The sequence below is a fragment of the Aulostomus chinensis genome, chromosome 16 (assembly GCF_037954235.1).
Source record: "Aulostomus chinensis isolate RoL2024-O1b breed Wild chromosome 16, RoL_Achi_v1.0, whole genome shotgun sequence".
NCBI lineage: Eukaryota > Metazoa > Chordata > Actinopteri > Syngnathiformes > Aulostomidae > Aulostomus > Aulostomus chinensis.
The window spans coordinates 4,200,753-4,228,260 of NC_141335.1; the positions used below are offsets into that span (position 1 = coordinate 4,200,753).

Here is a 27,508-nt window from a genome sequence, read left to right on the forward strand (position 1 = left end):
TTATATTGTGGGGGATGGGTAGTAGGACATACATGTGCACACATGTGCATGTTGCAGGTTGCTCGTGTGAAAAGTGGAGTGTGCAATGGGGCTTTGTGTGTGTGTGTGTGTGTGTGTGTGTGTGTGTGTGTGTGTATGCGTGTGTGTCAGGAGAGAGCATCTTATCAGGGAGTGTTTGTAGAGACAGATGCAGGGAAGGAACAATTGCATTTACACACACACACACACACACACACACACACACACACACACACAACCACAACACAAACACACAACTGGCTGGCAGTGATGTGATAATGCCAGGGTTAGCCAGCTAGTGAAGGACGACACCATCTAGTTTTGTTTCTAGGGTGGGAGGAACACACACACACCCATACCCTGAGATCAGATTGCATCTCTCTCTCTCTCTCTCTCTCTCACACGCACACTCACACACACACACACACACACGTTCACAATTTCTTAACAGAGATGAGAGATGTGTCATGAGTAAAAGGCAAGTTGAACCACCTTAATCTCATGAGATTTATGGATGGATGGGAAGTTCATCAGCGACTGATGAAATACAAAATAAAAACAGGAACACTTCACACATTCAATCACACCTGTATGATAAGGAAACACTATTTAAAGAAGACAAATTGTTTTCTACCATCTGGCCTTAGTCCATGTCACAATCATGCAGTATTGATGCCCTTTAAATAGCAAACACACAGGTGATCCACTTGAAGGTACCTGGCAGTGTGCCTGGCAAAGCAACCAGACACATGAGAACTGAAGAGCATCCAGTTGTGTAACAAGACAAGAAGATGGAAACTACAGGAGTTAAAGGTACGCACCAACATTTTGTGAAATAGACTTATCGTTCCTTAATATTTATTTCCAGACAAGAACACGGACAACTTTCTCTCATCTACCAGCCAGACCAGACCTCCATCGGACAGGTGACTGCTAGTTAGCCGATGGTAAGCAACTTGTTAAGCAAAAGCTGATAAATTTATTCTGCACATTGCTTGCAATTAAGGTAATTGTACCGTGTATGAGGTGCTGTGTACAAGTGGGTTTCATTCCCAAGGTGGATTATTCAACTGTTGCCTCAGTCTGACAAAACCCAGATTCTAAAACTTTCGGGGTTTTGTGAGATTTATTATTGAACAAAGTACAGTATTACCCCCCCCCTTTTTTTTTTTAGGATTTTACCTTCACTTTATGTACTGACTGAATTGTGCTGTTCAGTTTAGCTGGTAAATCCACATTGGGAGTGGCTACAACGTTGGCCATCAGCTGGGCTGCAAAGAAGTTCTGTCTTTTGGCCTCCTCACCAGACTCTTCGTTTGGATCATCTTTCCCTCTCGTGTATATACCTTTGCATCGAGCCATATTACTTATGCACACCACATCAGTGAATTCCACTGTACCTTGATTTCAGAGGGTGAGACTTTGTCTGCTCGCCGGCCGGTCTCCGGAGAGTCCTGGTTCTTTTTGTTGAGGTAGACTGCAGCCACTTGGCTCTGTTCCAGGAAGGACAGCAGGATCAGCCTATCGCTCAGCACCGCTGGGGATGACATCAACACATTTATCACTGAATGTCCTGATTCAGAACATATTAAAAAAAAACACTTTATGTAACTGAGTTGACGCTCAATTAAAAAGTGTATTTTGCCTTTCAAGTACTCACAACCAGGTGTCTTGAGCTCATGAAGACATTTTCCCAGGTGCATTAATTCTGTCGGGCATTACAGTGACCATGGACGAGCACGTAGAGCACTGAACTAGAAGATTATAGTTTTCAGCTCAAATCAAAATTTGTTGATTGAGGATGCAGCTGGACAAAGATTTAGATCACACCAAATGATGAACTTGAGATTTTGTAGACTGACATTTTTGGGCAGTTTTCTTAGCCATCAGACACCATTTGCTTTGAAAAAAATATTCGTTACACAGTGAACCAGTTTTTCTTTGTTGCTGAAATTTGTTCCTAAGAGAAAGTTCTGTCGTCCAATCAACTTACGTCAAAATCCATCCACAAACTTTTCACCTATCCTAATAAAAGTTAAACCAACACCGGGGAACAAAATTACCTCCTTGGCGGAGGTAATAATTCACTCAGTGCTAATAATTTCTCCAAATCTAATCCTTTTTTGTTTTCTTATTCATTTCTTCCCCAGGGCTGATGGAGGCATAATTCAAAGTCCCTTGATGTTTCATAAAACAATATATGGGTTGCAAATTTATGTCAAAGGCTCCGACATTAAATCCCATAGTCCCTGGGAAAGAAAGAATCGATGCTCTCATACATTTCTGCATTTTCCACTGAATTTTTATCCAGATGGAGTTTTGTGTTTGTTCTTCTTGCTTTTATTTAGTTTTGCTACATCATGTCGTCTTTCAGTTCTCTTCCATCTCCATTCTTCCAGTCTTTTCCCCTCTTTGACGACTTTTCCTTTCCTCTAAGTTTTCTCCTCTCCTCACTCTACCTTCCCCGGCGCTCTCTTTTGCTTCCCTCTGTCTGCGTACTGCAGGCTCCAAGGCCTTTTTGTGGTAGAAGAACACACTTGATCCTGTTCAACTCTTCAGGAGCTGCATGGAAACGCTGATTAGCAATTAAGCCCCCCTCTCCTTCAAATTAATCTGTTTATGAAACCAATTAAATGGAAAGGAGGGGGGCTGTTACACATGTCTCTCAGATATCCTGCTTTGAGTTGAGTGAATAAGGCTGCACACCGAGATTTAGAAATCTAACAAGCATGGCATGTGTGTATTTATACACGTGAGGGTATTGGTATGGTTACACTTCAAATCAATCTGCTGTGTGAAAATTCCAAATTAATATGCAAATATTCATGAGGGAAGTGAAACATTGCTGGAAAATACAGAAAAACTAGCATCTTAAACCAGGTCAGTTGAGGCAGTGCGGCGCCTCTGTCCTTATGCTGAAGTTGGATTATAAAGCATTTATACTCAAATGGGTTCAAGGCTTAAACCATTACAAAATATACTCATGAACGATGCCTTGGCTTTTAGAAACATTTAATGCAATAGTAAGCGTCTTTGTAATAGATTAAAGGCAAATCAAGTTAAATGCAGTTTAGTATTGATCTCTATGGGTGTCTATAAACGGGATTAGGATTAATCTCATTCATTCCCAAATGAAGGAGTGGATATGAAACCAGGCTGTGGCCCAATGTGGGACCAGGTGGCTGGTTTGGTATTAGGGGCCAGCCAGACCTTCACATCCCTCTCCAACACACACCCACACATGCAACTCATCGTGAGTACATTCACTCGCAGCCCTCCAGACGCCACACATACGTTCATGCTGCCGAGTGTGTCACTGAATTTCATGCACAAACCCAGACGTGTACATACAGTATACGCAGACACACTTGCAAGTATGAAACACATCTTAAAGGATGTACAAAGTCCTCACACACACATACATACACACACACACACACACGCACACAGAAACACACACATACAGTCCCTTAAATCCATTTAATGCCATCTCTTCAGCAGCATGTTGACATAAGAGGCCAATGGGCTTAACCAAAGCACATTTAAACACGAGTAAATGAAAAATCACTTAAGGATGCTTAATCATGGAGCATATGTGCAGCTTGCCCCAGCCGTCGGCCAAAGGAAGCTGATAATACTTTGATGGTGTAAAACATATGTAATCTACTGCTCCGTATGATGCAATCGGAGCTCATGGCAGAAATGCAGAGATAACGGCTGGTGACAATGCAAACTTTAAGAGAGGACAGTAAGCCTCGGTTGTCGTGTAGTGGAACAAAAGCAGACCTGGCTGGAACTGAGTGTTGTCTCAGAGCGAGAAATACATACAAGATGCTTTACATTTATTTCAATCCATGCAAATTGAAAATAGGATTTTCTTCTGCATTCAACTGCTGAGAAGCTTTTTTCTCAACAACAAAAAAAAAAGAAGTCAAATGTCTTCTTTGCGGGTTTTTTCTTTTTAAATTTAACCAGGTAGACACCAGCTGAAATCATTTTTAAAAAATCTCTTAAGCAATGTGACTTGTTAAAGTTAAAGGTCAGTTACACAAAGGTTATGTACTTTAAAGACTTCTTAGAATTCGGCTTCGCTGTGATAGAATATACAAAAACGCAGTGTTATTTATGTCAGCTATTTCTTTTAATCCAGACTTAGGCTGTCATCATGTTTACTCATCTCTCTCCCTGTTTTCATTCGGTCAAGTTTTAGTTGACATTTTATTTTTTGGAATTTTTTTTATTTTTTTATTTTAGTCTCATGTGTCAATGAAAATTGACCTTGGTTTCTTTGTGGTCAGCCTTAATGTGCCTCTTCAGGGTTTTTGGGCAGCTGATTTTTATTTAGTTGTTGTCCTAATCTTCTGACTGAAATGTATATTAGTTTTAGTCATATTTTAGCTGGCTTGATCACACACAGTCTAGCACCAGTTACACAACACAACATAATTGCAATATTAGTTGTACATTGTAAGTGTGGTCGGTGAGATTCGGCCTGGCTTTCTCCTCTAATTGTCAAAGGCTAATTTAACAAGTGACAGATGTGAGACCAGCTTCTAACCTGCTACACACACACACACACACACACACACACACACACACACACACACACACACACACACACACACACACACACACTCCCCAGACCCCACCCTCTCACAACCATTACTCTAATAATTAGTGCCTCTGAGGCTTTGAATGGAGCACGGTGGGAGGTGAGTGGCTGGATGCGTACCTGTGTGTGTGTGTGTGTGTGTGTGTCTGTATTCCTGAATGTGCCAGAGTGCATCTGTGCATGTGTGTTACAGTCTGTGCATGTACATTAGTGTAGTTGAATGGACTTCAATACGTGCTTGTTGGTTTATGTGAGTGAAAAAAATCTGCGCTTGTGATTACATATGTACTTCTGTGAGTGTGTGTGTGTTTGTGCACTGCGGGGGCTTTATCAGGTGTCTGGAGACCCTGGGCGGAAGCAGGGAGGGCGATGTTAGGAACAAATAATTGATACAGAAAGAAAGAAATAATTAGCAGATTTGGGCCAGTGTCCACGGCCCCTTATTCTCTCCTGCCAGGTCTGCAGAGCGAGGGAGCGCAGCGAGGGCGGGAGGCAGCGCTCCCTGGAGGAACGTGCAATGGAGGAAAAACACTGATGGATGCTCTTAAGGGAAGGCCCCTGGACACACAACACAAAAGGATTTGCCCGCAATTAGCTACCAGAGTCGCCTCGCTCACCTGTGGCACCTGTTATGTGTGTGAGTGCGTTTGCATGGGGATTGTGTGAGTGTGTGTGTGTGTGTTTGTGTGTGTGTATGGTAGATGTCAGGCTGCATGAGGGGTGAGCAGGTGTAAGCACATGGAGTGAGTAAGTGTTCAGTAGATAGTTTTGTGGTTTGAAACATTTTAATGTAAATGTCTTTAGGTATTAATGTGCACTTGTGCCCGGCCATATGCTCAAATTAATGATTGCATTTTTATATCTGCTCTAACTTTCGTGAAACTCTAGAATATTCAAGCCATGAACACGTCAGAACCATAATTTCAGGAGATAAATTGATAATATTCAGTAATACTGTGATATGCGAATTCACTTTCAAATCAAAGCGGGGCAGCCAAAGGACCGGAATATGGCGTTGATATTTTTGGACATACACAGTAAATAGCTAGATCTCTAGTAAATCTAGTCAAAGCAGGTTTTGAAGCAACAGCACTGATTAATACTAAAACTCTTGTTATCAAGAACGCGCGCGTGCATGTGTGTGTGTGTGTGAGTGTGTGTAACTAACCATCAGTCACAGTGTTTGCTGGCAGTCGGCCAACTATCGTTCGGTCCACGTGAACTTGTTCAAGTTGAGGACCATTTAGGGTCAAAGTCACCAGGACTCCAGTGCTCAGCATCAGCTGCAGAGTAAAACACACACACACACACACACACACACACACACACACACACACACACACACACACACACACACACACACACACACACACACACACACACACACACACACACACACACACACACACACACACACACACACTCCAGAATTCAGAAAAACTACTATAAGCAAGAGACGGAACAGTAGTCAGAGCAGAAATGAATGAGACTGCCTGAGCTGAGCAAGTTGACGTCTCTTATTTGACTTGAGTTGTGGTCATGACTCCTCTCTGAGGTTCAACACTAACTTCTTACAAAGGATCAAAAAACATGCAAAAGACATGTCACCATACGAGACGGGTATCTTTAAACATCTCTCCCTGAAGAAGTCTTTTCACATACGACACTAATCTAACATTTCAAAGGTCGAGCAGGGGCTTGTTTCTACTGGAGAAAATAACATGTAAATTAGGCAAAAGATTTTGTCTGATAGGCAACCTGGAAGCTTGAGACGTCCCGGTAAATACAGTCCAGGGAAGCTCTTAATCTGGTCAGGGAGGACCGGGGAGTTCATTCGGCTTCTGTCACTACATGAAGCTGCAAGTGTGTTTGTGTGTGTGTGTGTGTGTGTGTGTGTGTGTGTGTGTGTGTGTAGGAGGGTGTGTACCTGGCAGCTGTGCTTGTTCCTCCATCTGCTGCGAACACAGGTATTGGTTTGCAACAGTTCCTGAATGAGCATGAAAGATAAACAAGGAGAAGAAAATCAGAGACAGTGAGGGACTAACATCGGAGGTGTGATGGAGAACGCAGTGCAAACAGATTCACATTGATTGTATTGAACCTGACGGCATAATCAGTGCATGTCACAGTGCTCTAATTTGTGACACCCACAACTGCATGGAAGAATCACGATAATTTAACTATAATGTAACTGCTGATCAACTATGAAAGGAATCAAAAGTTAAGTGATCTGGAAGAAGATGTCGTCAAACAGAGATAGTACACAGCTGTATTTATACACCGCTCACAAAAAAAGTACTTAGACTATATGTTTTTTTTCTAACAAATCAAATAGAGTTGCAGGCGTCAAGAAAATAGATGCCTTGTCCAGGCCTGCTGGTAGCCTGCCTGACCTGCCCAACCTGGTGTGGACAACAAATTTGGAAATGACATTCAGGTTTGTTCACATCAGCTGGGAAAGCCTACTTGACTTGGTGCTTTCTAGTGGTTTCGGTTAAAAGCAACATAAAAATAAATGCAAATACTTGCTCTACTGCTCTCTACTCCTGAGTCGGGCCATATCCTGTTGAGAGCTGGGGTTTGCTTCTTTTTTTGACAATCCATAAATTAACTGTGGCTGTAGCAGCTGCAGAGTTTAGAGTTAATACGTCTCTGTGTTGAGCGTTCATGGTTTTACTCTACCTTTACAGTGGCAGTTATTTAATTTCTGTAACCTTATATGCCTGTTGTACTCATCACAATAGCTCTTCCCACCCAGTGTCAGATGTTTGTATTTGATGGAGTTTTCTTTCCTTTTCTTATTGATTCTAGTGATGTGCTGTCAACACAAACTAGTCCTCATGTTACCATTTCCATTGTTCCAGGTTGATCTATTTGAATCTAATCGCAACTTGTCGTTAACAGATTAAATCTGAGCTGAAAAAAAGACACTTACTTCCCCCATTTTGCCTGAATACAGCGAAATACATCACCAGTCTCTCTTGCATCTCACGTCATGTATGTGCACCTTAATCCCACTTTTCCCTCGACTCTCCATGTTGTGTTTCTAAACAAGGGGCCTTCACATTTGCCTTTCTGCACTCCTCCTTTGGTCAGAACGCAGTTTTATCCCTGAGCCGTCAGTTCGCACATACTGTAAATGCTATTATCAGGGACAGACAGTGCGAACTGCAGCGCTTACTTCATCTGCTCCAGTGAGAAAAGAGACAGACACAGGGAAAACTGTATTTTCCTTCATGAAATAGTCCTCAGGATGTGTATGTCTGTCTCTCCCAAAGTAGAACAATGAACTTGAGTGAAACAATTGAATAAGTTTTCAACTGTCTTTAACATCCTGCAGCTGAAACTTGCATTAATTGTTTGGATGGTTCACAGTCAGGAACACTTTGGTTTTACTGCACACAGCAGAAACCTGCGAGAGAGTTGATAAAGGATGCAGGTAAGAACCGGGAGCATGGATGTGTGTGTTTTGCGTGCACTTGTGTGTTTGTGTGCGCGCGTGCATGTGTGTGTTTGTGTGCGCGATTGTGTGATTGTGTGCGTGTGCAAGGTCAGTCATTCCTGCCACATTCCAAACCCAGCTGGGGTGATTGGATGGGTGGAGAGAAGGACGGGGAAGGAGGAGAAGGGTGGGGTGTGGAGGTGAGCTGGGGTGTTTCTAGTTTCAGACAATGGTTACGGGTGAGAGGAGGGAGGTGGATGGGTGGGTGGGGGGTGACTGAGTGTGTGTAACAGCCACAGACAGGTTCCAGCAAACAAAGCTAGGTCTGTACTGCCCCAAGTACAGAGGCGGGAGGAGGAAGAGGGGGGCGAATGAGGGGCAAGGAAGGGAGGGAGGAGGAGGAAGAGACCGAGGGAGGGAAGGAGGGAGGAAGGAAAGGATGAGGGGGCAGCCAGCAGGTCCCTGATCCCCTCAAATATCCCCCTCGATGACAGAGCTCGGCAAAAAGAGAGGTGATGAGAGAGAAGAGGGAGAAAAGAGAACAAACGAGAATGACAGGGAGAGTGAAGGGAGAGGGAGAAAAGAGAGAGAATGCCCCTATTTGTTAATCAATCAGCCGTTTCGGAAAGGGAAAACTCAGAAAATCCCCAGAGGCAGGAAGAAGTCGGGGGAGGCTAGGAGGGATGATGGGGGGATTCAACAGAAGAGGCGGGTACCTCTAACTCCTTCAGCGAATCACGTAGCTTCTCTGGTCGGCGGTTCCTGGGGGTCCACGAATAGCCCCGAGCTATGGGGGGGGGACACAAGAAAACTCAGGAGATCATGTGACTGTGAACTTTTAAAAACAGAAATTGGAGAAATCATTTTAAAAGGAGAATTCACAGGAATGTGGCAATTAAAAAACGGAAAGGGTAAGAGTTGAACTTCATATCTCAGTAGAGATCTAAGAATGAAAAGAGAGCAAAAGGGCAATGACAAGTCGCTCATGAGGAGTACAAGGATGGAGGAATATGGAGCAGGTTCAAAATACGATGGTGACACTGCTTTTGAATAAATGTACAGGGTAATGGCCGTATTTTCCTCACAGCCTTGAAGCACTCATGAACTTCAGCCCCACTTCAACGGCAGGAACAAAGACACCAAATCAAGAGCTAAAACATTTAGACAGTCCATCGAGTAGAAGGAAAAGAAACCACTAGTTGGATATTAATTAATCATTCAAGCATAATCTCAAACGTTAGCTTGCAAATGTGAAGATAAGCTGCTCTTCTCTGTTTTGTATCTATGACGGCAATTTAGTTTTCCTAAAAGTGACAAATATTTTCATCAAAATTTAATCCGACAATTATTTCCACCATTAATCAATCGTTTTTGTTTCATCAACAAAATGTAAGAAAATTGAAAAACTGCTTTAAGATGGTCTCCTGGAGCCAAAGGTGACATCTTCTTATTGCCTCTTTTGTCCATCGAACAGCCTGAAACTCTTCAGACTCTTCTTTTTTTTTTTTTGTCATTAATGACCTGAAAATGGAGCAAATCCTTGCAAGTGTTTGACATCCTGCTTGGAAAAGACTAAAATGATCAATCTCTGATCAAGAAATGCCAATTAATTTTCTTTCAATTGCCTAAATCGTTTAATTGTTACACTTCTGGTTTCTTTTGGTTTATACATTGTTGAGCGTGTAATAATTTCAAGATATCCCCTTAAGATATGAAAAATATCATCAGTTGATTGACTGCTGACGGGTTTGTTGTTTACTGTATTTTTGATCCTTACAGCACTAAAAAAATCGAATACTCATATCGATCTAATACTTTTTTATACCTTCACATAACTAAAGTCAACCACTTCCGCTGTCAACAGAGAAAATGAAGGTAAAAATTCAGGAACCTATAAGTGCATTTAGGTGTTTTTGTACCATTAACTATGATTACTTCAAGTTAAAACTATCACTACTTTATAAAAATTACACTGAAGTAGTTAGCAGCAATTGAAGTTTTACATTTCTGTCAGCCATATCCCCAAAGCAGCAAAAGTCTCAAGTCTGCTGCTTTCAGATTGAAGTAGCTGCACTGAAGGAGAGGAAATATTCAACTGAAAGCAAAATGTCCCTTCAAAACACACAGACTGGTCCTTGAGGAGAAGTATATACTTAATTGTGAGGACTTTGGCACTCTTGAGTTATCTCCCGAATGCAACCTCCCAGTTAGCAGCACATATCTCAACACGTGCCATGCAAAGGCTCCTTCATGTTAATTTTCCCCTCCATCTCTAGTGGTTAAACAGAGGGAAGGAAGGATATGAGGGGAAAAAAAAAACAGCTAATTGAATTTGTGCATCTGCTCTCCACACACACATATAGATGAACTTCAAAATGGGTTGAAAAAATAGGAAGGAGTGAGTGCAATCGCTCCTCTATCTGTTTATTTTACAGTCTCGGGTTTCATCTTGACTGAGATGAACCATTAAGGAGCGGGGTTTTCCCATTAAGAATGAGTGGAAAGAGGAGGTAAACAGATGCATGCAAATGAGGGTGGGGAGGGTGGGGTGGGTCAGGGGAGAGAGGAGAGAGGGGAGGGCAGGGGGATGAGTGTTCGTCTCCTGATAAGGGTGTTTGTATTCCACTAAAAGCAGAGTGTGAGGGAAAGAGAGGGAGAGAATAAAGGAAGTTGGATTGTTAATTGACCGCAGTGATATCTGGAAGATGGTGAAACTCACAGAGAGAACTGAAAAAAAACTTACCTTCACAAAATTGGAGCTTCTCACTGTAGTAGTGATGCTTCAGGGGATTGGCTGAGAAAAAACAGAGGACAAGAAGGGTTGGATTTGGAATTTATTTGGGATGATAGCATGATGGACATTTGTGATTCTGCTTGTTTTATAAGATGCACATAAAGAACACATTGGAGCTCAAACGTCGTCATAACTCCAAGGGGCCATTTTGGCAAAGTGCATCCTACAATCGAGTCTCTTGGCCCAGTCACTGTGAGCAAGAAAGTGGCCACTCTAGTTGCTGGCCCCTCTGGCAGGCAGGGACACCTCCAGGATTAGTAGTATTAATCAGATAAGGGGGTGAGGGGCCAGACAGGCCCAGACATGGGCACCTGCTCAAGGGCTGGGTGGGGAGGGCTGCTGGGTTTTGGCTGCTGGGGACCCCCGGAGCCGCTCCAATGAGCCTGGGTCTCCCTCTAGTGGAAAGATTTAGAACTAACATCTCACATATAAAAAGAAACACAATTGACTTGGTAACCACTAATCAGATTACTTCATTCTCAGTCAATCCAAACAGAATATTGCCCTTATTTCTTAAATACTCGTGGAAATGCTGTAAAATCGTTAAAAAGCATACTAAAGTACAAAGCGTTGTCTTATAGGTTTAAATATCACCTGGACTGGAGCGATCAGAGAGCCTAAAAGTAATTTATTGTTATAAATGAAAAATTTTCACCATAGCTGAGCACTTGCCATGTTTTTTCCCCCTTATTTGTTCAACCTGAATGCCACAGTGCTCATAGAAAATATCAAACAAGGTTTAATCTGGCATAATCTACAGTATATGCAATGGAATCATGACCTGAGCTATCATTACAATCCTGTGTGAAAATGTTGTGATACTTTAAGATGGTGATTCTGCTCCCCCTGCTCCATCTCCCCTCTGCTCCTCCTCCTCTGCTCCCCCCTCTCCTCCCTGCACTCTGATATCAAGCCACACTTTAGTAATCCTCCAAATGAAAGGATTTGGAGCGAGAGCATCGTTTCTCCACTGAAGATTGGAATGAAAGAGAAGGCAGCTTCTCAGATGAGAGAGAAGGGAGAGAATCCCGTGATGAGACAGAGAGAGAGAGAGAGAGAGACAGAGAGAGAGAGCGAGATACAGTACACAAAATAAGAAAGAACAAAAAAATATGTGGTGAGAGAAAAACAGACAAAGAGGGAAATCAATGAAAGACACAGAAACGTAACATGAGCACAGCAACAACAGGGAAAACATGCAAATGGAGAGAAAAGGGCACTGAACAATAAGAGTGGTAGATAGCAATGCCTTCAACAACAGAAAGAGAGGAAGGACATGGCTATAATGAAAATAACTGAACTCCAAACTCTAAAAAATAATTCAAATTAGCAACCGATGAAATGATGAATAAATAGAGCACCTGACTCCAAAGGCCCCTGCAAACACAGTGACAGCATTTTAGCAGCTAAAAAACTAGATATTTCTCTAACTCAAAATGTGATAAAATATTAGACTTTTGTTTGCCACATTACCAGAAATAATTCCCTACTAGTCTGTGAAATGTGTAACTAGGCAAATGTTTGCCAAAATGTTCACTATATTAACTCTATGAGGTGATAAATAGTCAACTCTGAGTTTGTGACTTGAAGCTTCCACTCAAAAATATCCACGAGTGTAGGGTTAAATAAAATTTAAATTGAAAAACTATCCAAAAATAACAAACTTTACAACATTGTTTAAGGATTACAATAATCTAAATTAATTGATTAAATGTAAAACTATAAATGACAAAAGTACATTTGATTTGTGATGCTTTTTGTGGTACTCAAAGTTGCTTTACAATAAAAACAACAACAACAACAACAACAACAAAGGTACCAAGAAAATACTAAGAAATAAATAATGCATAAACATTACTTTCTACATCAGCTTAGGGAAATGAAAATAGAAATAAAAGCAAAATACCACTCAGTACAGTGTGACAGATGTGGGTGTCATTGGTTCAAAGTCATCATAGAAAATTTGCTTTAGAAACTTATATTTTTAGAAGAAATAAATAATTTGGTATCCCCTCTGATGGATGCAGTTAAGAGATTTGCACACTTTGGAAGATTTAAACTTAAATCGATATTTTTATAAACATCAACATATGATAAAAAAGGGATAAATAAGTGAGAAAATAAACTGTACATGTTGAACTGTAAATACAGTACTTGTAATGTATAACGGTGATTATCTATTTTTATGTAAAACACTTTTGAACAAAGCCACAGTCACGCTAATTCGACCACACACATAAGGCAAACTGCTATGATGTTTTTAAAAATGTCTGAACAAGTTGCATTATTTTCCAGGAATATGTAAAAACTGTAATTCGTAACAGAATTTTTAGGGTGTGGAACACAAACTCCGTTGAGGCCAATCAGTGTCAACCCATAAATGTTGAGCGATGTGGCTGATGGAACAGCAAAGACAAATTAATACTAAACAGAGAGAGACGGAAGGCTGATACAGGCTGCTCCTATGCTGTGAGGACCGCGGGGGAGTGATTTGAGCACTTCCTGATGGTAAGGGAAGCCTCCTGGCCCGAGGCAATATGAGGCTGGACTACATGGGGCCTCTTGCTATGTGATCTATTCTAGGAGAAAGTCAACAGTTTAGTTTTCCTATCGCTGTGTGGCAGGACCCCAGGTCAACAGCAACACAGGGAGTGTAAGAGATAGAACCACGGACGCCTAATAACATGTGTGCATACAGTACGTGTGTGTCTGTTTATGTGTGTGAGTGTGTGTGTGCGCGCACAAGGTTTTAGGGTTTAAATCCTAAATACTAATAGCATGTGGTTAAAGACACTAAAAATACCAATAATCTTAATGTGTGTGAGTGTGTGTGTATGTGAGAGAGAGCACAAAAAAATCTTGTAAGTAAATCCCATACATACCAAAAACAAGACAAACACAAGTTATCTTAAACACAAACAGACATCCAATATAAACACTATTTACCTGGCTCTCCTTTATCGTAGTACTGATAGGTGCCAATATCTGTATCTGTGGGGAAAGAGAGAGAGGGAGAGGGAGAGAGAGAGAGGGAAAGAGGGAGAGCGAGAGAGAGAGAGGGAGAGGGAGAGATGAACATCTAGCTGTCAGGGAAAAGAAGAAGACAAATCAGCAATTTTGCACTGTGGGATAAACAATCACTATCAGCCAGTGGCCTGTCCCGTCTGCCAGCACCACGTTTAGATAAGACCCTGGGAGGAAGGAGGGGTGTGTGAGGGTGAGGGGGGGGTGGGGGGTGGTCCAAGCCAGAATGGAGGGGGTGTTTTAATAAAGACAGGAGTGTGCCTTAGCCAATCCCTCCTGAGAGAGCATTATTTACACACATGCAACATATACATTTAAAAGTGGACACACCAAGTCAGCAAACAGCTAAAAAACACATTTGTGCAAAGAAAAACACACACACACACACACACACACACACACACACACACACACACACACACACACACATTTGTCCAACATATACATGGCAAACACAACACACACAAGCACAAACAGATACACACTCAAAATGCTGAGCTGAGCTCTTTTTCCTCCCAATGTTATTCCTGCAGGCCCAAAAACCATGAGCAGCCAGACTCAGATTCGCACAACACATCATTTCTTTATCACCACTGTTGCTGCTTCTGAGGCCAGGTCACACTGATACAACAGGAGAGCTGATGGTGCGCGCGCGAACACACACACACGCGCGCGCGCACACACACACACACACACACACACACACACACACACACAGTATACCGTGTCTGGATACCCCGGCACCTCAAGCGACCATAAATTACAAGTGTTTGATAAACAAGTGATATTTTTATCTGCACCGACATAGAACACGGACATCCTGGCTCAATGGTGGCATATTACCACCTTGATTTCATCTCCTGATAATGTCTCAGGTCTTTAGAGAATGCGTATAAAAAGTAAAGGTGAGTATTAGCAAAGACCTCAATATGAGTGGTTGCACTGCTCGGTTAGTCAGTTAAATCTAACTTGACTTATGGAGCCTTTCCATGAACTAACATTTTTTAGAGCCTTGTATTAGTTAGAAATAAGAATCATAGGTCACCGGGTCAAGTATGGATCTGTATTCAACATCTGTGAGGTCATAATAGAGAATGCATCCACTGATGATTTCTGCGGAGGAAATGAACCACGGAACCACCAAACAAGCCGCATGTGTGTAGCTGCTCAGTGGTCAGGAGTAGAGGGCTTATGGGAGTTGTATGCTCCTGTACATCATGATCACATGTGCACAAACGTATAAAACATTAGCATCATAGATGCTGATGTTGAGAATCTATATTCTTATTTTCAAGGTGAATGTGTATGATTAAAGTAAGGTGGTGATAGGGTGCGTCACACCTCAGTAACCAGGCTTCTTTGCTAAGATGTATCCATCCACCTTTTTAAAGATAGCAGAAGACACATCAGGAAAAAAAATTAAACAAATAAGGATGTGTCAACTAGGATACACATTCCGTCATACCTTTGTGTATACACATAAACTCACACACATACAGTGTACACAAATACACACACCGTCAGCTGCAGAAAGACACTATCTTCGTCTAAAGCTCAGCAGACTGTGAAAGGCAAGACAGAATGTAAGGGAGGAGAAAACAAGAAAATGGAGGAACAGAGCATTTCTGTCTGAAGGAAGAGATGGACTGATAGATGGTGAGCAGCATAAAAACTGACAGAAAAGTCAAACACAGACCACACCCACTCAACCAGACAAGGAAGCACTGGTTGATATTTGTCTGCTTATGCACCATGGCAACGCAGGTGATGCGATGTGCAGCTGACTTAACACATATGTGATATGTGGGCTTACGGAAATATTTTTCTCAAAGTCATGCATACAATTCTATATGTTAAAAAAAAATATTGTTCGATGTGATTCAGGCAAATGCTTCCATCCTTGATGCACTCATCCTTCCTGAAACAATGTGCTGTACATTAAAGGACCACACCAACATTTTGCCATTCTCTGAGGAACCAGATGAAGATAGAGCCTCTTCTCTCATCTGTGCTGCACTAGTGACCTGAGACCCACAGACATCTGCTGACTGCTAGTTAGCTCAGCAAAATGAACGATAGTGGATGGGCAGGTTAGCATGCCTTGCTCACTCACTTTCCAAAACTTGCAGTTCCTTCTCTTTTCACTCTGGTTCAGATAGATCAGGATCAGGATCTTGGTTTGTCCAGGAGTAATCCTCCTCATCCTCTCCTACAAACTCAGCAGTGATTAAAAGTAGCAGAGTCTGTTAGTTGTCAGCTTGACCCAAGTTTTGAGGTGCTGCATCAAATCACTGCACCCAGCCAGGAAGGTTCTTCCAGCTGTGTATCTGATTCTGAAATTGAAATATTTTGTCATTTTGAATTACTGAATCATAAATCTTATACAGTGTTAAAGAAGGTGAAAGAACACTTTGGAGAGCAGCTGGAGGTATGCTATCCTACCCAAACGCTATCGTTCACTGTGCTATGCTAACACGCGGTCAGTCTGTCTCTGTGGGTCTCAGTTCTATGATTCAAAGGTGTAAAACTACATAAAAGGCTCAACATTTGAAAATTCCACCCATGCAGGGCCATTAGGAGCAATGAGGGGCTCAGTATCTTGCTCAAGGATACTTGACATGGTCATCGGGGGAAGTGGGGATTGAACCAGCAACCCTTTGGTTGCTCGATGTCAACTCTACCTCTGAGCCATGCTCCCCCCCCTTTTTTTAATTAGCAAAGAATGTTGACATCCTTTCGATTACAAGAGCAAACACGTGTGCAGTCCCAAATGGGTTGATTGTTTTTTTTTAGTTTCTTGTGGTCATGCTTAACAGCTTTACTTTTATCAATGTACAATCAAATGCAGTGAATATAATATAAAGAACAAAATGTGTGGTGCAATTAACGACTGATTGTATGAGAATTTTAAGAGAAACAAAGAGAAAGTGATAACAGCCAGAGAATTGGTGTTGACTGAATGTCAGATTGTTAGAGTGGATGTAGGTAAGATGGAGGGATGGTGTGAAAACAAAGTGAGTGATGACAGGAAGAGACAGAGCAAGACGTCGAGGGAGAGGAGAAAGGCAGAGAATTATTGAGAGGTAGATTGAACTTGGTGATAAGTAGTACCTTTGACTTGGAGAGAGCTCTTGGTGGACCACAAGTGCAGCTCAGCCAGGCAGAACGCCATCTGACGGACGAGTGTAACCCGAGTCTGCAGAGGACGAGTGAGAAAAAGAACTAATGAAAGAAGGAGAAAGAGACAGGAGTGACCAAACACAACCAGAGATGCATATCTTGACGAGACAACATAATAGACTGACATAAATAAGGCAAAGGGTCAGACGAGAATCATGGAGATGCACATGCCTGCACGTGTCTCTCTCTCCCTCACACACACACACACACACACACACACACACACACACACACACACACACACACTCAGTAGATGATACTACGCAAGGTGCTAACACATTTACACACATTCATTAATTGATGGCAAAGGCATCAGGAGCAACTACTGGTTCAGTATCCGACTGACATAGACTCTGACACTGCTTGGAGAAGAAACCAGCAACCATTCAAGTACTGGGACGTTGTGTTACCTGAATGCAACCTCTACTCATTCAATACCTCAGCTTAAAAAAATAAAAATTGCCTTGTTGGTCACATTATAGGTCTTTCTTGCATTTGCAGTCATTTAAGCAGTGAAAGAGGAAGTACAAGTGGCTTTACTTTCCACAATAGTGATGCATCAAACTGTATAATTCCCTTGTAGCACCAATATATGAGTTCCTGTACCTCTACGACTAGTGCACACACAAACAGTCGGAGAAGATATCGAAGTGTTCACCCACTTTGGCAAAAAACTAATTCAGAGAAAAACAAAGAGACTCCTACATGAACTCGGGCTGACACTGGGACAAGGTCACAGGTGGTGATGCTTGCACCTACATTCACATGTCACAGATGTGCAGTGATGGACACACACTTCGGAGCTGACAGCTCAGACAAAGCATCCACATTCCACACATCAGCTCATAAAAACAGGACAGGCCTACAACCAGCGCTGGTAATCTTTTAAACCATCCCAAGGAGGTTATGATTTTACTCCTGTTGGATTATGAAAGAAGTACTGTGCCAATATCCTAATAATTTGGTATAAGGGTGGAAATGCTTCATGGACCTTGGAGGTGGTAAGCACGGTAGTTTATTTAGATCTTAGATTATGATGACTTATGTTTGTACATTTATTTTGTATTTATTCATTTCCCTCTCTGTGAGCATTGATCCGAGTGCTCACACGGTGTATTGAACCACATTAGTTATAAGGAATTTATGGCTCATTAAAATATCATTGACAAACCCTTTCATACACCACAGCTGCAAATACCATTGCTGATAACAATATCACTGGTGATGTTGTTGCATCTACAATACAGTGGGCGTGTTTTCTATTTCTGGGACAAAAGGCGAGTCAAGGTCAGTTTATTCCAATGTAGGCGATCGAAATTAGCACAATGAGTTTAACTGGTCAAAAGCTATCCTCAAAGAAGCTGCAAAGGCAAAACTTGAGGAAATCAGGGCCACTGACGCTGATGAAGATAAGCCTGGTCCCCGCTAGTCAGGGAGATGCACCCAACACCCACCCCCCATTTTAGATTAGATCTCTTGACTGGTGGGAAGCTAATCAGCTGGCTCCCAAAGTGCTACCTCAGCAATATCAAGAAGTTACTTCACATTTTCCTACAAGGGAGACTGAGGCCACTATGCCGGTTATACAGCATACTCTCCATTTAACGTTGCTGCTTTCAGAACAATACTAAACATCCTATTTAAAGCATGTTACAACTTGTTGGTTAACGATTGATAATGGAAGTGTCAGCGTCTACTTAAAAGAAATGGTCACATGGCCATCCACAGGTCACTGTTTAGGAGGGAACATGGATAGGCTTGGCAAGGACTGCTTTTATATCCTTCTGTGGAAAAGTGCAGCTCTTGTATAGGCCCTATTCATCCAAACTTCCCCTTCATCAGATCTTTACACTGTATGCAGACATTAGAGACTCTCTGAGTTTATGGGATTGTAGATATTTTCATTATCTTAAGTACTGTTTCTGCTACGCTGAAGACTGAAGAGAGTCTGATTTTGGTAATATTATTGAGCGGTCGACTGCGGGTTACTCCAGTGTATAAGACTCTGTAAATGACACCCTATGGTCAGAGGAATCTCTGTATAGCGTGGCAAAGGTGTAGCAGTACTGCTGTGTCGGCCATTCGTTTCTAATGCTCTGTCTCGCCATCCTCTCTCTCGTTAACGCTGAGAGAGGAGTCTCTCTTATCTTCCCCCTCATGCTCCTTCTGGTGTGGTGGGGAAAAAAAAAAAAAAGTAATTTTGCCACTCAACCTCCAAAACTACAAGTCCCAACAAAAATACACACAGATAACACAGGGTGCCATGGAAACGCTGGGGTTAGCATGGCATGGCAGCAACGAGTTTACTGACATAAGAGGATTTTTTTATCCTTTCCAAACCAGGTTTTTGAAGGACATCAGCCATTTTGGGGGGAAAACTTTTATTTTTTAAAATTTCAGTTAGCTTTCATTTAGCTGCAAGTCTGGTAAGTCTTAAAACGTTCACGAGATCTTTGTGAAGCTATCTGAATCTCATGAATGATGTGTGTGTGTGTGTGTGTGTGTGTGTGTGTGTGTGTGTGTGTGTGTGTGTGTGTGTGTGTGTGTGTGTGTGTGTGTGAGTGTGTGTGAGATGAGAAGGTTTGGGCAGGGTGATGTGTTCTCAGGGTGTCATCACATGTATATCAGCTATCAGCTCATCTGATTAACACCTTTCCACTCCAGCCAGCTGAATATACATTTGACAGTTTCACTCTGTCCTGCTCACTGCCACTAAATCAAACCTCTAAGACAAGGGGCTGTTGATTTACCTGAAGCTAGGATGGCTTTCAGATCTGGTGAGTGTCCATTTACTATAGTTTCTCCGTCCAATTCTGCAGAACAAATGGTTTAATGGAATGAAATCTGTCACAACTGTGTAGCAGATTAAAAAAAAAGACAGAAATACTTCCAGCCTCTTCAAGACCGATAGTGTACTTTTGAAGCAACAAATGTTCCTTCTCCAAAAATTAAGCGATAGCACAGAAGTGTTCTTGTCTCATTCCTCTATTTTTGAGAGTGAAAAAAAACATACAAACACCAAGAAACCTCTGTCATATAATTCTTAGCACACTTAACTATCTACATGAACTCAGACAAATGAGAGCTACAGAGATTCTCAAAGACCGCAGGAGGAGTGGCATTATTTAAATAACAAACAATCCCAGAAAGACAAGGATTTCAGATAATTTTGAAATACTGGGGAAGAAGATGTCAGGAGCATCTTTTATTATATTTTGGGACTCACAACATTTGTGACCACACCATGGCATAAGCATGCATACTCACACACCTACGTATTCTCACAAACAGTACACACACGCAGCATGCTGCACAGGTCCTGGACAGCTGCCACACTCATACTGACTTCTGGTTGGGGTTGCTGTGGGTTACCTGTCCCCTGCAGGGCTCTGTGGGGGTGTACAGCCTGTGTGCAGAGGGCTTGGGTGAGGGGTGTGGGCGGGTCTAGGTTATTGTACCCTATCTTTACACTAGTAAAGAGAGTGCTTTAACATCAAAGGAGCGAGGGAAAACATAGGACTCCTCTTTCAAAGACAGTCCACAGGAACTACGACCTTGTCTGGTCTCTGCATCTCTTACTCTGCTTTTCATGCACTGTCCCCTCTAGGCAGTTAGCGAGTGTGTGTATGTGTGTGTACATACGTGGAAAGAGAGCAACAGAAGCGTTACTGTAAAAGTGTACTTGAATATGTATGTCTTTGTGTGCATGTGTGTGAGTGGTTTGTGGCAAGCGAGCGTTAAAGACAGAACGTAACGCAAATATTTATCTGAGACTGGTTCTCTCAGAGTCAAAGGAGCACAAAGGACGCCTGTGTGATCTGGTTTTGTTCTATAGCGTGGATGCTCTGATTGTTTACATGGATGTTAGACTGGTGGTATTTCCAACATGCTTTTGCAGCGTTTTCTTTTGGATGAGATGGTGAAGACCTGGCAGGGCAGCCTCTGGCACACTCCACAGCCACTCTCATCTTAAAGTGACTACACACATCACTTCCTACATGCCAAGATTGTATCGAGGTTTAAAGCACTGCCAACTAGTGGCAATTAAAACATCAGATTTGTGAAATATGTTAAGTGAACTTACAGCAGTGTCACTGATTAGGAAACAGATGTGGGGTAATAAGTGTTTAAGGCCTCAGCCCAGAAGTGGTGCTTCAGTGCAACAAGAGAGAACTGAAATGAAGACAGACTCATAGGAATTTGGTTTGACATCTCAAGAATCCTTTCAAACACACACAAACACACAAACACACACACACACGCTGGAGGCAGTGCTGTCAGCTGGTACAGTGGTCCCATCACTGTGAGGAGAGGGATGTGGTAAATTACAGGGTTAAAGAGCTGCCATAGGGTGACTGACTCAAGACCATCACAGCTTTGACTTGTTCCCCCACCCCCAATGCACACATCCACTGACTGTTATAAGGCTTTCGCTAGACCACAAACTTAAAATTAACCATTACAACTACATGCCTCATTATAACATTAACTCTGAAAGCTGGCTTAGCCTTCAAACGGTCCTTTGAAGTTCTGAAGACCAGCCAAAAATATCCTCACAATGCTGAAAAGTCTTCACTACAATGGTTTCAAAGGAAAGGAAAGGAAAAGGTTAGAAATGCACCAGACAAACAAAGAAAATCCCTCCTTACCTTCCAGGTTTGTGTAAATTTGTTACTTTCTTTGTCAAGAAAAGAATTGCATGCCCTCATCGTCAGTTCTTGCATCATACAACAGGGGGTTGATTGGGTCAAATCTAGGGCTGTACTTTAATGAATTTGATACCTATATTTACATCTCTGTTTACGTTTTTATATTTTAAAATAATAATTCCTGTTCATCTTGTTTGTTTGTTTTTTAATTTTTTTTTTACCAACTATCTTGTTTGGTGCACAGGTTGAAAGAAAAGGAAATAATTCAGTAAATTTCTGATTCACACAACATTCCTGGTCCTCTGTTTAATTTAGAGATTTGCTACATCCCTTCAGGGCTTGACAGACCCCTCACAAAAAAAAGCTACACAATATTGCTTTATTTTATTACCCCTCTGTCCACTCCTCCCTTGCTCTTTCTTGTCTCGTGTTTTTCTCTGGTATTCTCATTTCGAAAGCTGGAAGCTGCTGTAAATTTTCACTCTCGTTCCGGCAATTTTTACTTCTCTCACTCAAAAGAGCAGTATTTAAGTTGTTTTCTTTCTCTCTCTCAAAGGACAGCCTTTCAGACTTTTTCTCAACAACTTTATCTCTCACAGACGCTCTCTCAACTACTGCCTGGTCTTGCTTAGGCACTTGAGAATTTTTGGCTTACATGGAAAACATGCAAAGAGCAACCAGGAGGTTGTATCAGAGAGAGATAGGTAAGGTAACAGTATAATTGTGAGTGCATATTTTCCAATCTTACTGCCTTGGAGTTCCTGCCAAGTCTCAATCACAGACTGCATGAGCAGATATTCAGTAAACATGCTCAGGCACTCAAGTCAGTCCTACATCCCACACGCTGTCCAATCTCTCCTACCTCTGATATGTGAACTCATACGGTACACAAGCACGCATGTATGCATGGAAATGCATACACAGTATGATGCATACTCTCCTATCTTTTAACCTTCTGATACCTGAGGACATGTACACATGTACACATTTACATACATATGAACCCACACACACACGCGTGCATGCGCGCGCGCGCGCGCGCACACAAACACACACAGACACACACACACACACACACACACACAACAAACTTGTACAAGCTCTTATCTGTATCCTAGAGGGAACAGTCCTCCAGCTTCTAGAGTCCTATCAGAGCACAGAAAGGTGGAAAATCTGAAAACAAAAGATGAGTCTCTGAAGAAAGGGCGAGAAAATGAGACATGAAACAACAGATAAAACAAAGAATCCGAACTCTAAATGGGAGTCTAATGTAGCAATGGGAATATCATTGGGGGGGTTCTGGTCACAGAGAGAACAGATAAGCAAGGTGTGAGGGAAGGCTGGGAGTTTCAGGACAAGTCCTTGTCTCATAAACATAACAATCACTTCCAACATACCAAACCAAATAGAGCACAACTGCTTCATCGATTCGAGACAGTGGGACAAAACTGGGCCGATGCTTATACTTACTCTCATCTGTCTTTAATGATGGAGAACAATGAAATAAACGTATGATTTATTGGATTTTCCCAATGTTTTGGAAATTAACTGGAATTTTCACATTCCAGTAAACATGTTTTTTGTAAGCAAAAACATAAATGCATCACCTCAATACTGAACATCAATTTAAGTCAAACTTGATTTCCACCTGTAGTTGCAGGACCATTCTCTTCCTCTACCACACAGGAAAAACTTTACGGAGCCTTTATTTTACAACAGCAACTTTAAATATAATCCAAAGAACTTTTTTTACCTGGGCGTAAGAGTGAAAGGTTGCACTGCAAAGCCCTGCTTCCCACATGAATGGGATGAAAAAGTTGAATCAGCCCATGCAAGAGTCACTCTAATGCCCATCAACCTGTCTGTAAGCACCCTCTTCAGAGAAAAGGTAAAGCATCTTAAGCTTTAACACAAGGAAAAACTGACAATAGCAAAACTGTCACGACATTGTTTAGAGGTGTTCTGTGGTCAGTAATGAATACTGTAGCCTCTAGGCTTTTCGGGCCTCAGAATTCTAGTTATGTTCAAGTCAAGATCTGTTCTCCATCTTCTCTTCAGTTCCTCTGCTTCAGTGTGTTGAGAACCTAGGGCAACATAAAACTCAACCCACTGGGAAAAGAATAAGATGTGACAACTGGGATCTTCAAAGCAGTGTATACACTTGCGTGCGTGCGTGGGTGCACGCACACACACGCACACGCACACACACACACACACACACACACACACGAGCAGTGTATCATCTCACCTGTCTCGTCACAAGACAGAGGGGTTTGGTGGAGACGAGTGGAGGGTGGGCAAAGTGGCGCCAGGCAGCAGGCCGAAAACCTTTCGTTCATTCACACACTTAACAGAGTCCCACAGGAGCCCATTCAGCTGTTGGTAGGGGGAAGAATAGAGGTGATGGACAAGCAGAAGTAAAAACGGGGTAAAAGGTAATACTATTCAAGAGAGGCGACAGGTACAGTCACTCCGCATGCATGTACATATGTGTGTCTGTCTGTGTGTTTTACAAGGTATGTCAATCAGCAAGAAAATAAAGGCGGAGTGACATGACCGCCAGGCAAGCTGCGCTGTCGAGTGATGTGTGTGTGTGTGTGTGTGTGTGTGTGAGAGTGTGTGTGCGTGCGTGTGCTCGCTCGCATACTAAGGGAACAAGTAAATCACTGGAAGTACCATTTCAGGTTCAGAAGATGTGGTGGAGGTGGTGGAGTTGAAAAGTTCAGGTGTCAAAAATATCAATGTCTGCATGTGAGCGATCAAGGCCACACAACTTTCATGACTGAACGATCTTTCAGTCAGTGTCATTTTTTGATAACCATGCCAGAGAGTTGAAGAATGTGCACTAAAAGAGAACAAAGCTGCAGCATCAAGTTGCTTTCAATGTATCATCTCATTATCATTATTATTTTTCTCTATTACAAAGAAATGGAATGTTATTCTCCATATCAAATAGAATCAATCCCTATTAAGGAGTTTTTTTTAAAAATGGCAGACATCTCACTTTGGAACCCAAGTTCATTTCTGTTCTTTTCTGAGAACGAAAAAATTAATTTGTAGATTACATTTAGAGAGTGTGAATATTCTGATTTCAACTTCATTGAAATAAGAACCATGAATTTAAAAAAAAAAAAAACATTAATTTTAGGTGTTAACATTATCTTACACCATGAGTTCGTCCATTTGCTTGTGTGCAAGAAATGGAGCGAGGGAAAGACGGACGTTGGGAGACAGAGATGAGAGGAAGCTTTTCTAAGCAGATGTGTAAACGTCATTAGTGGAGGTAATGGAGGGAAGAAGGTGGGAAATGGGAGGAAAATGTACTCTAGCAGAGGTATTTACCCAAAGCCTGGAGCAGAAACACAAACACAGCACCAGTAATGACAGAGACGAGGAGGCAGAGACCGAGAGAAAGAGATGTTTGGAGGAGAATTTAAAAAAAAAAAAAAAAAGGTAGATAGAAGCGAGTCAGACCTCTGGCTTGATTATGCCTTCAAACAATCTGCCATATTAAAAGGAGACTAAATGTCCACATTCAGACAGGATTCCACTAAACCAGCACTGGTTGTCTTCCCCTCCTGTTCAGCTAATAGACCTAATCCTGGCAAGCGTTTCACTAAAAGCTGACCACATCTGCCCTACAGCAAAGCCCAAGGGCAGGACAGGCAATACTTCTAAACCAGCTGCACAATTGCTGGCTGACTTCAAAGAGATTCTCAGGGACTGTGTGTCTCTCCGGTGTCTCTCCCCTGTCACAGCAAAGGTGACGCGTGTCACACGAACCGTGGTTTTGTTTATGTTGTTGGATTTTCTTCTTTTAAAGCTGTTTGGTGCCCTGTTGTTCGCCCCTCACCTCTTGACCATAAAGTAGTAACACTAAACGTGCACACACACACACGACAAAATATGTCTATTTGTACATGCATTAAACACAAACAGATAAGGTTCAAACAGACAAATGCCAACACTTACATGGAATTTTTTTTAACAGGAAAAGCCGGATTCAGATGCATTCACACAGTAAGTAATCCAACTCTCTTATACCTTGTTCTTCATATCTTATCACTTTTCATTTCTTGCGGGACTGTGGGTGTAAAATTGCGTGACAAAATTTAAGACAACCGACGAACATCTGCATCAATACCAGGTCACATGTGGGGCTCGGCCAATTTATCCGCCTGTCACACGCCTATCACATGACTATTCCTTTACTTGAGAAAAATGTGTTGAAATCTTGCATTAGAAACTAGGGTTGCCTTTTATTGTTGATTAAAGTTGATGGAACTGGCACCCATTATTGGCCTGCAACTCAAGAAAATGTTCATGTTAGGACACTAATGTCCTTCACACGCCCACAGAAACATACGGTGCATCTCAGTGAAGGCTTTTCACTACCTGTGTGCACAACCAGATATGCACTTTCAGGTACACACACAAACAAACACCTGTCAAGGGCTCAGGAAGATGAGGTCCTTTAAAGTTGTTGTCAGATGCACAGAGAGAGATAGACCCTGGCAAAAAGGAAAGGTCACGATGAACGTCCCCTAGACTTCTCAGCAGTCTTATTTCCCCGTCACACACTCACACACACGCTGTCTGTCACCTCCCAGACGAGGCCATGACACCTCGGACACCTCTCAGCAGGCAGTGCCAGCTCTTTCTCGCTCTCTCTGACAGGTTGACATGGCGCAGAGTTCTTGGATGTCGATGGCACTCGGTCCAAGAGGTTTGGTCTCTTTGCTGTGACCTCAGAGATGGATGGTGGTGTCATTATCTCCCCTCAACCCCTACTGCAGGATGCTCCTGTCTAGAAGTAGGAATAAAAATCTTTTCTAGAGTCTACTCTCGCCTCGTATTCCCTTGACCTGGCAGTTGTCTATCATACTTCATCACTGTAGGGTCAAATAGTTATTTTGGAGTGTGGTCTTTATTGGTTTCTGTTCCAATCTAGACACATTTTTTTGGTAGCAGGTAAAGGAAATTATCTATTATTATAATCAAATAGTCATCTTAAAGAAACAGACTTTTCTGCTATAGAACTGATTTCCTTTCCAACAGATATGATACATTAAGCTCTCTCTCTCTCAACCCAAACATCCACTAATGTGAGAACACATCCCGGCTCAGTCATGTGTCGTCATGGAACTTTTGTTTGCACGGCCCAACAAACACTCAAGTAACATGTCGAAAACACAGAAACACAGCATTTGTCATTGTGTTCTTTGTCCTGTGTTCACTTTGATGAACATACAGAACAAGACTTTTTTTCAATCAGACAGACAGACAGACAGACACACACACACACACACACACACATCCTAAAACAGCGATTTCAGCTGTTCATACAGGACAATGACAGGGCTCCGCCTGTAGCACTTGGTCAAGTCATGGCTTGTCAGACCCTGTATCCTCTTTCCATTGAGGCTGACGGTTATGAGTACCACAGGGGCCTGCACTGGGCCCCATGTTAAACACATTCACCCTGCAGTTAGACCTGTCTGACGTCAAAAGTGCAGGCTCATTTTTCACCTCAACAGCCATTACACTTCACCCTGCACCGACAGTTCACCACATTTAGGTACATTGTTACTGTAGGAAAAGACAAAAACAGCTATCTTTTAAAATGAGCTTTTCAAAGTTTTGTCCACTTTGCTTCTCTTCACATCTTACTGTATTTTCACCCCTCCTGAAACCTTACTAATAAAACATAAAACACAATAAAAATGTCAATCATCATTAGTCTCGTTTGACAAAATATTTTGGTTCATCCCTGCACATCAGCTGTGACT

The 27,508-nt window shown here is 42.1% G+C and overlaps 1 protein-coding gene across 9 annotated transcripts in view; it reads right to left on the minus strand.

Annotated features, from left to right (window-relative positions):
- Positions 1-27,508, minus strand: part of wdpcp (WD repeat containing planar cell polarity effector) — a 72,029-nt gene that overhangs the window by 37,334 nt on the left and 7,187 nt on the right. For 6 of the 9 annotated variants that reach the window (XM_086181520.1, XM_086181514.1, XM_086181521.1 and 3 more), the window contains exons 2-9: positions 23,968-24,095; positions 17,002-17,086; positions 13,813-13,857; positions 10,816-10,866; positions 8,789-8,859; positions 6,558-6,617; positions 5,799-5,913; positions 1,419-1,555 (exon numbers count right to left, since the gene is read on the minus strand). In XM_086181520.1, the coding sequence (XP_086037646.1) occupies positions 1,419-1,555; positions 5,799-5,913; positions 6,558-6,617; positions 8,789-8,859; positions 10,816-10,866; positions 13,813-13,857; positions 17,002-17,062 (540 nt within the window). In that variant the 5' untranslated portion in view covers positions 17,063-17,086; positions 23,968-24,095. Of the gene's footprint in view, positions 1-1,418; positions 1,556-5,798; positions 5,914-6,557; positions 6,618-8,788; positions 8,860-10,815; positions 10,867-13,812; positions 13,858-17,001; positions 17,087-19,820; positions 19,884-23,967; positions 24,096-27,508 lie in introns of all 9 variants that reach the window. The other 3 variants (XM_086181517.1, XM_086181518.1, XM_086181515.1) reach the window with 3 other exon arrangements.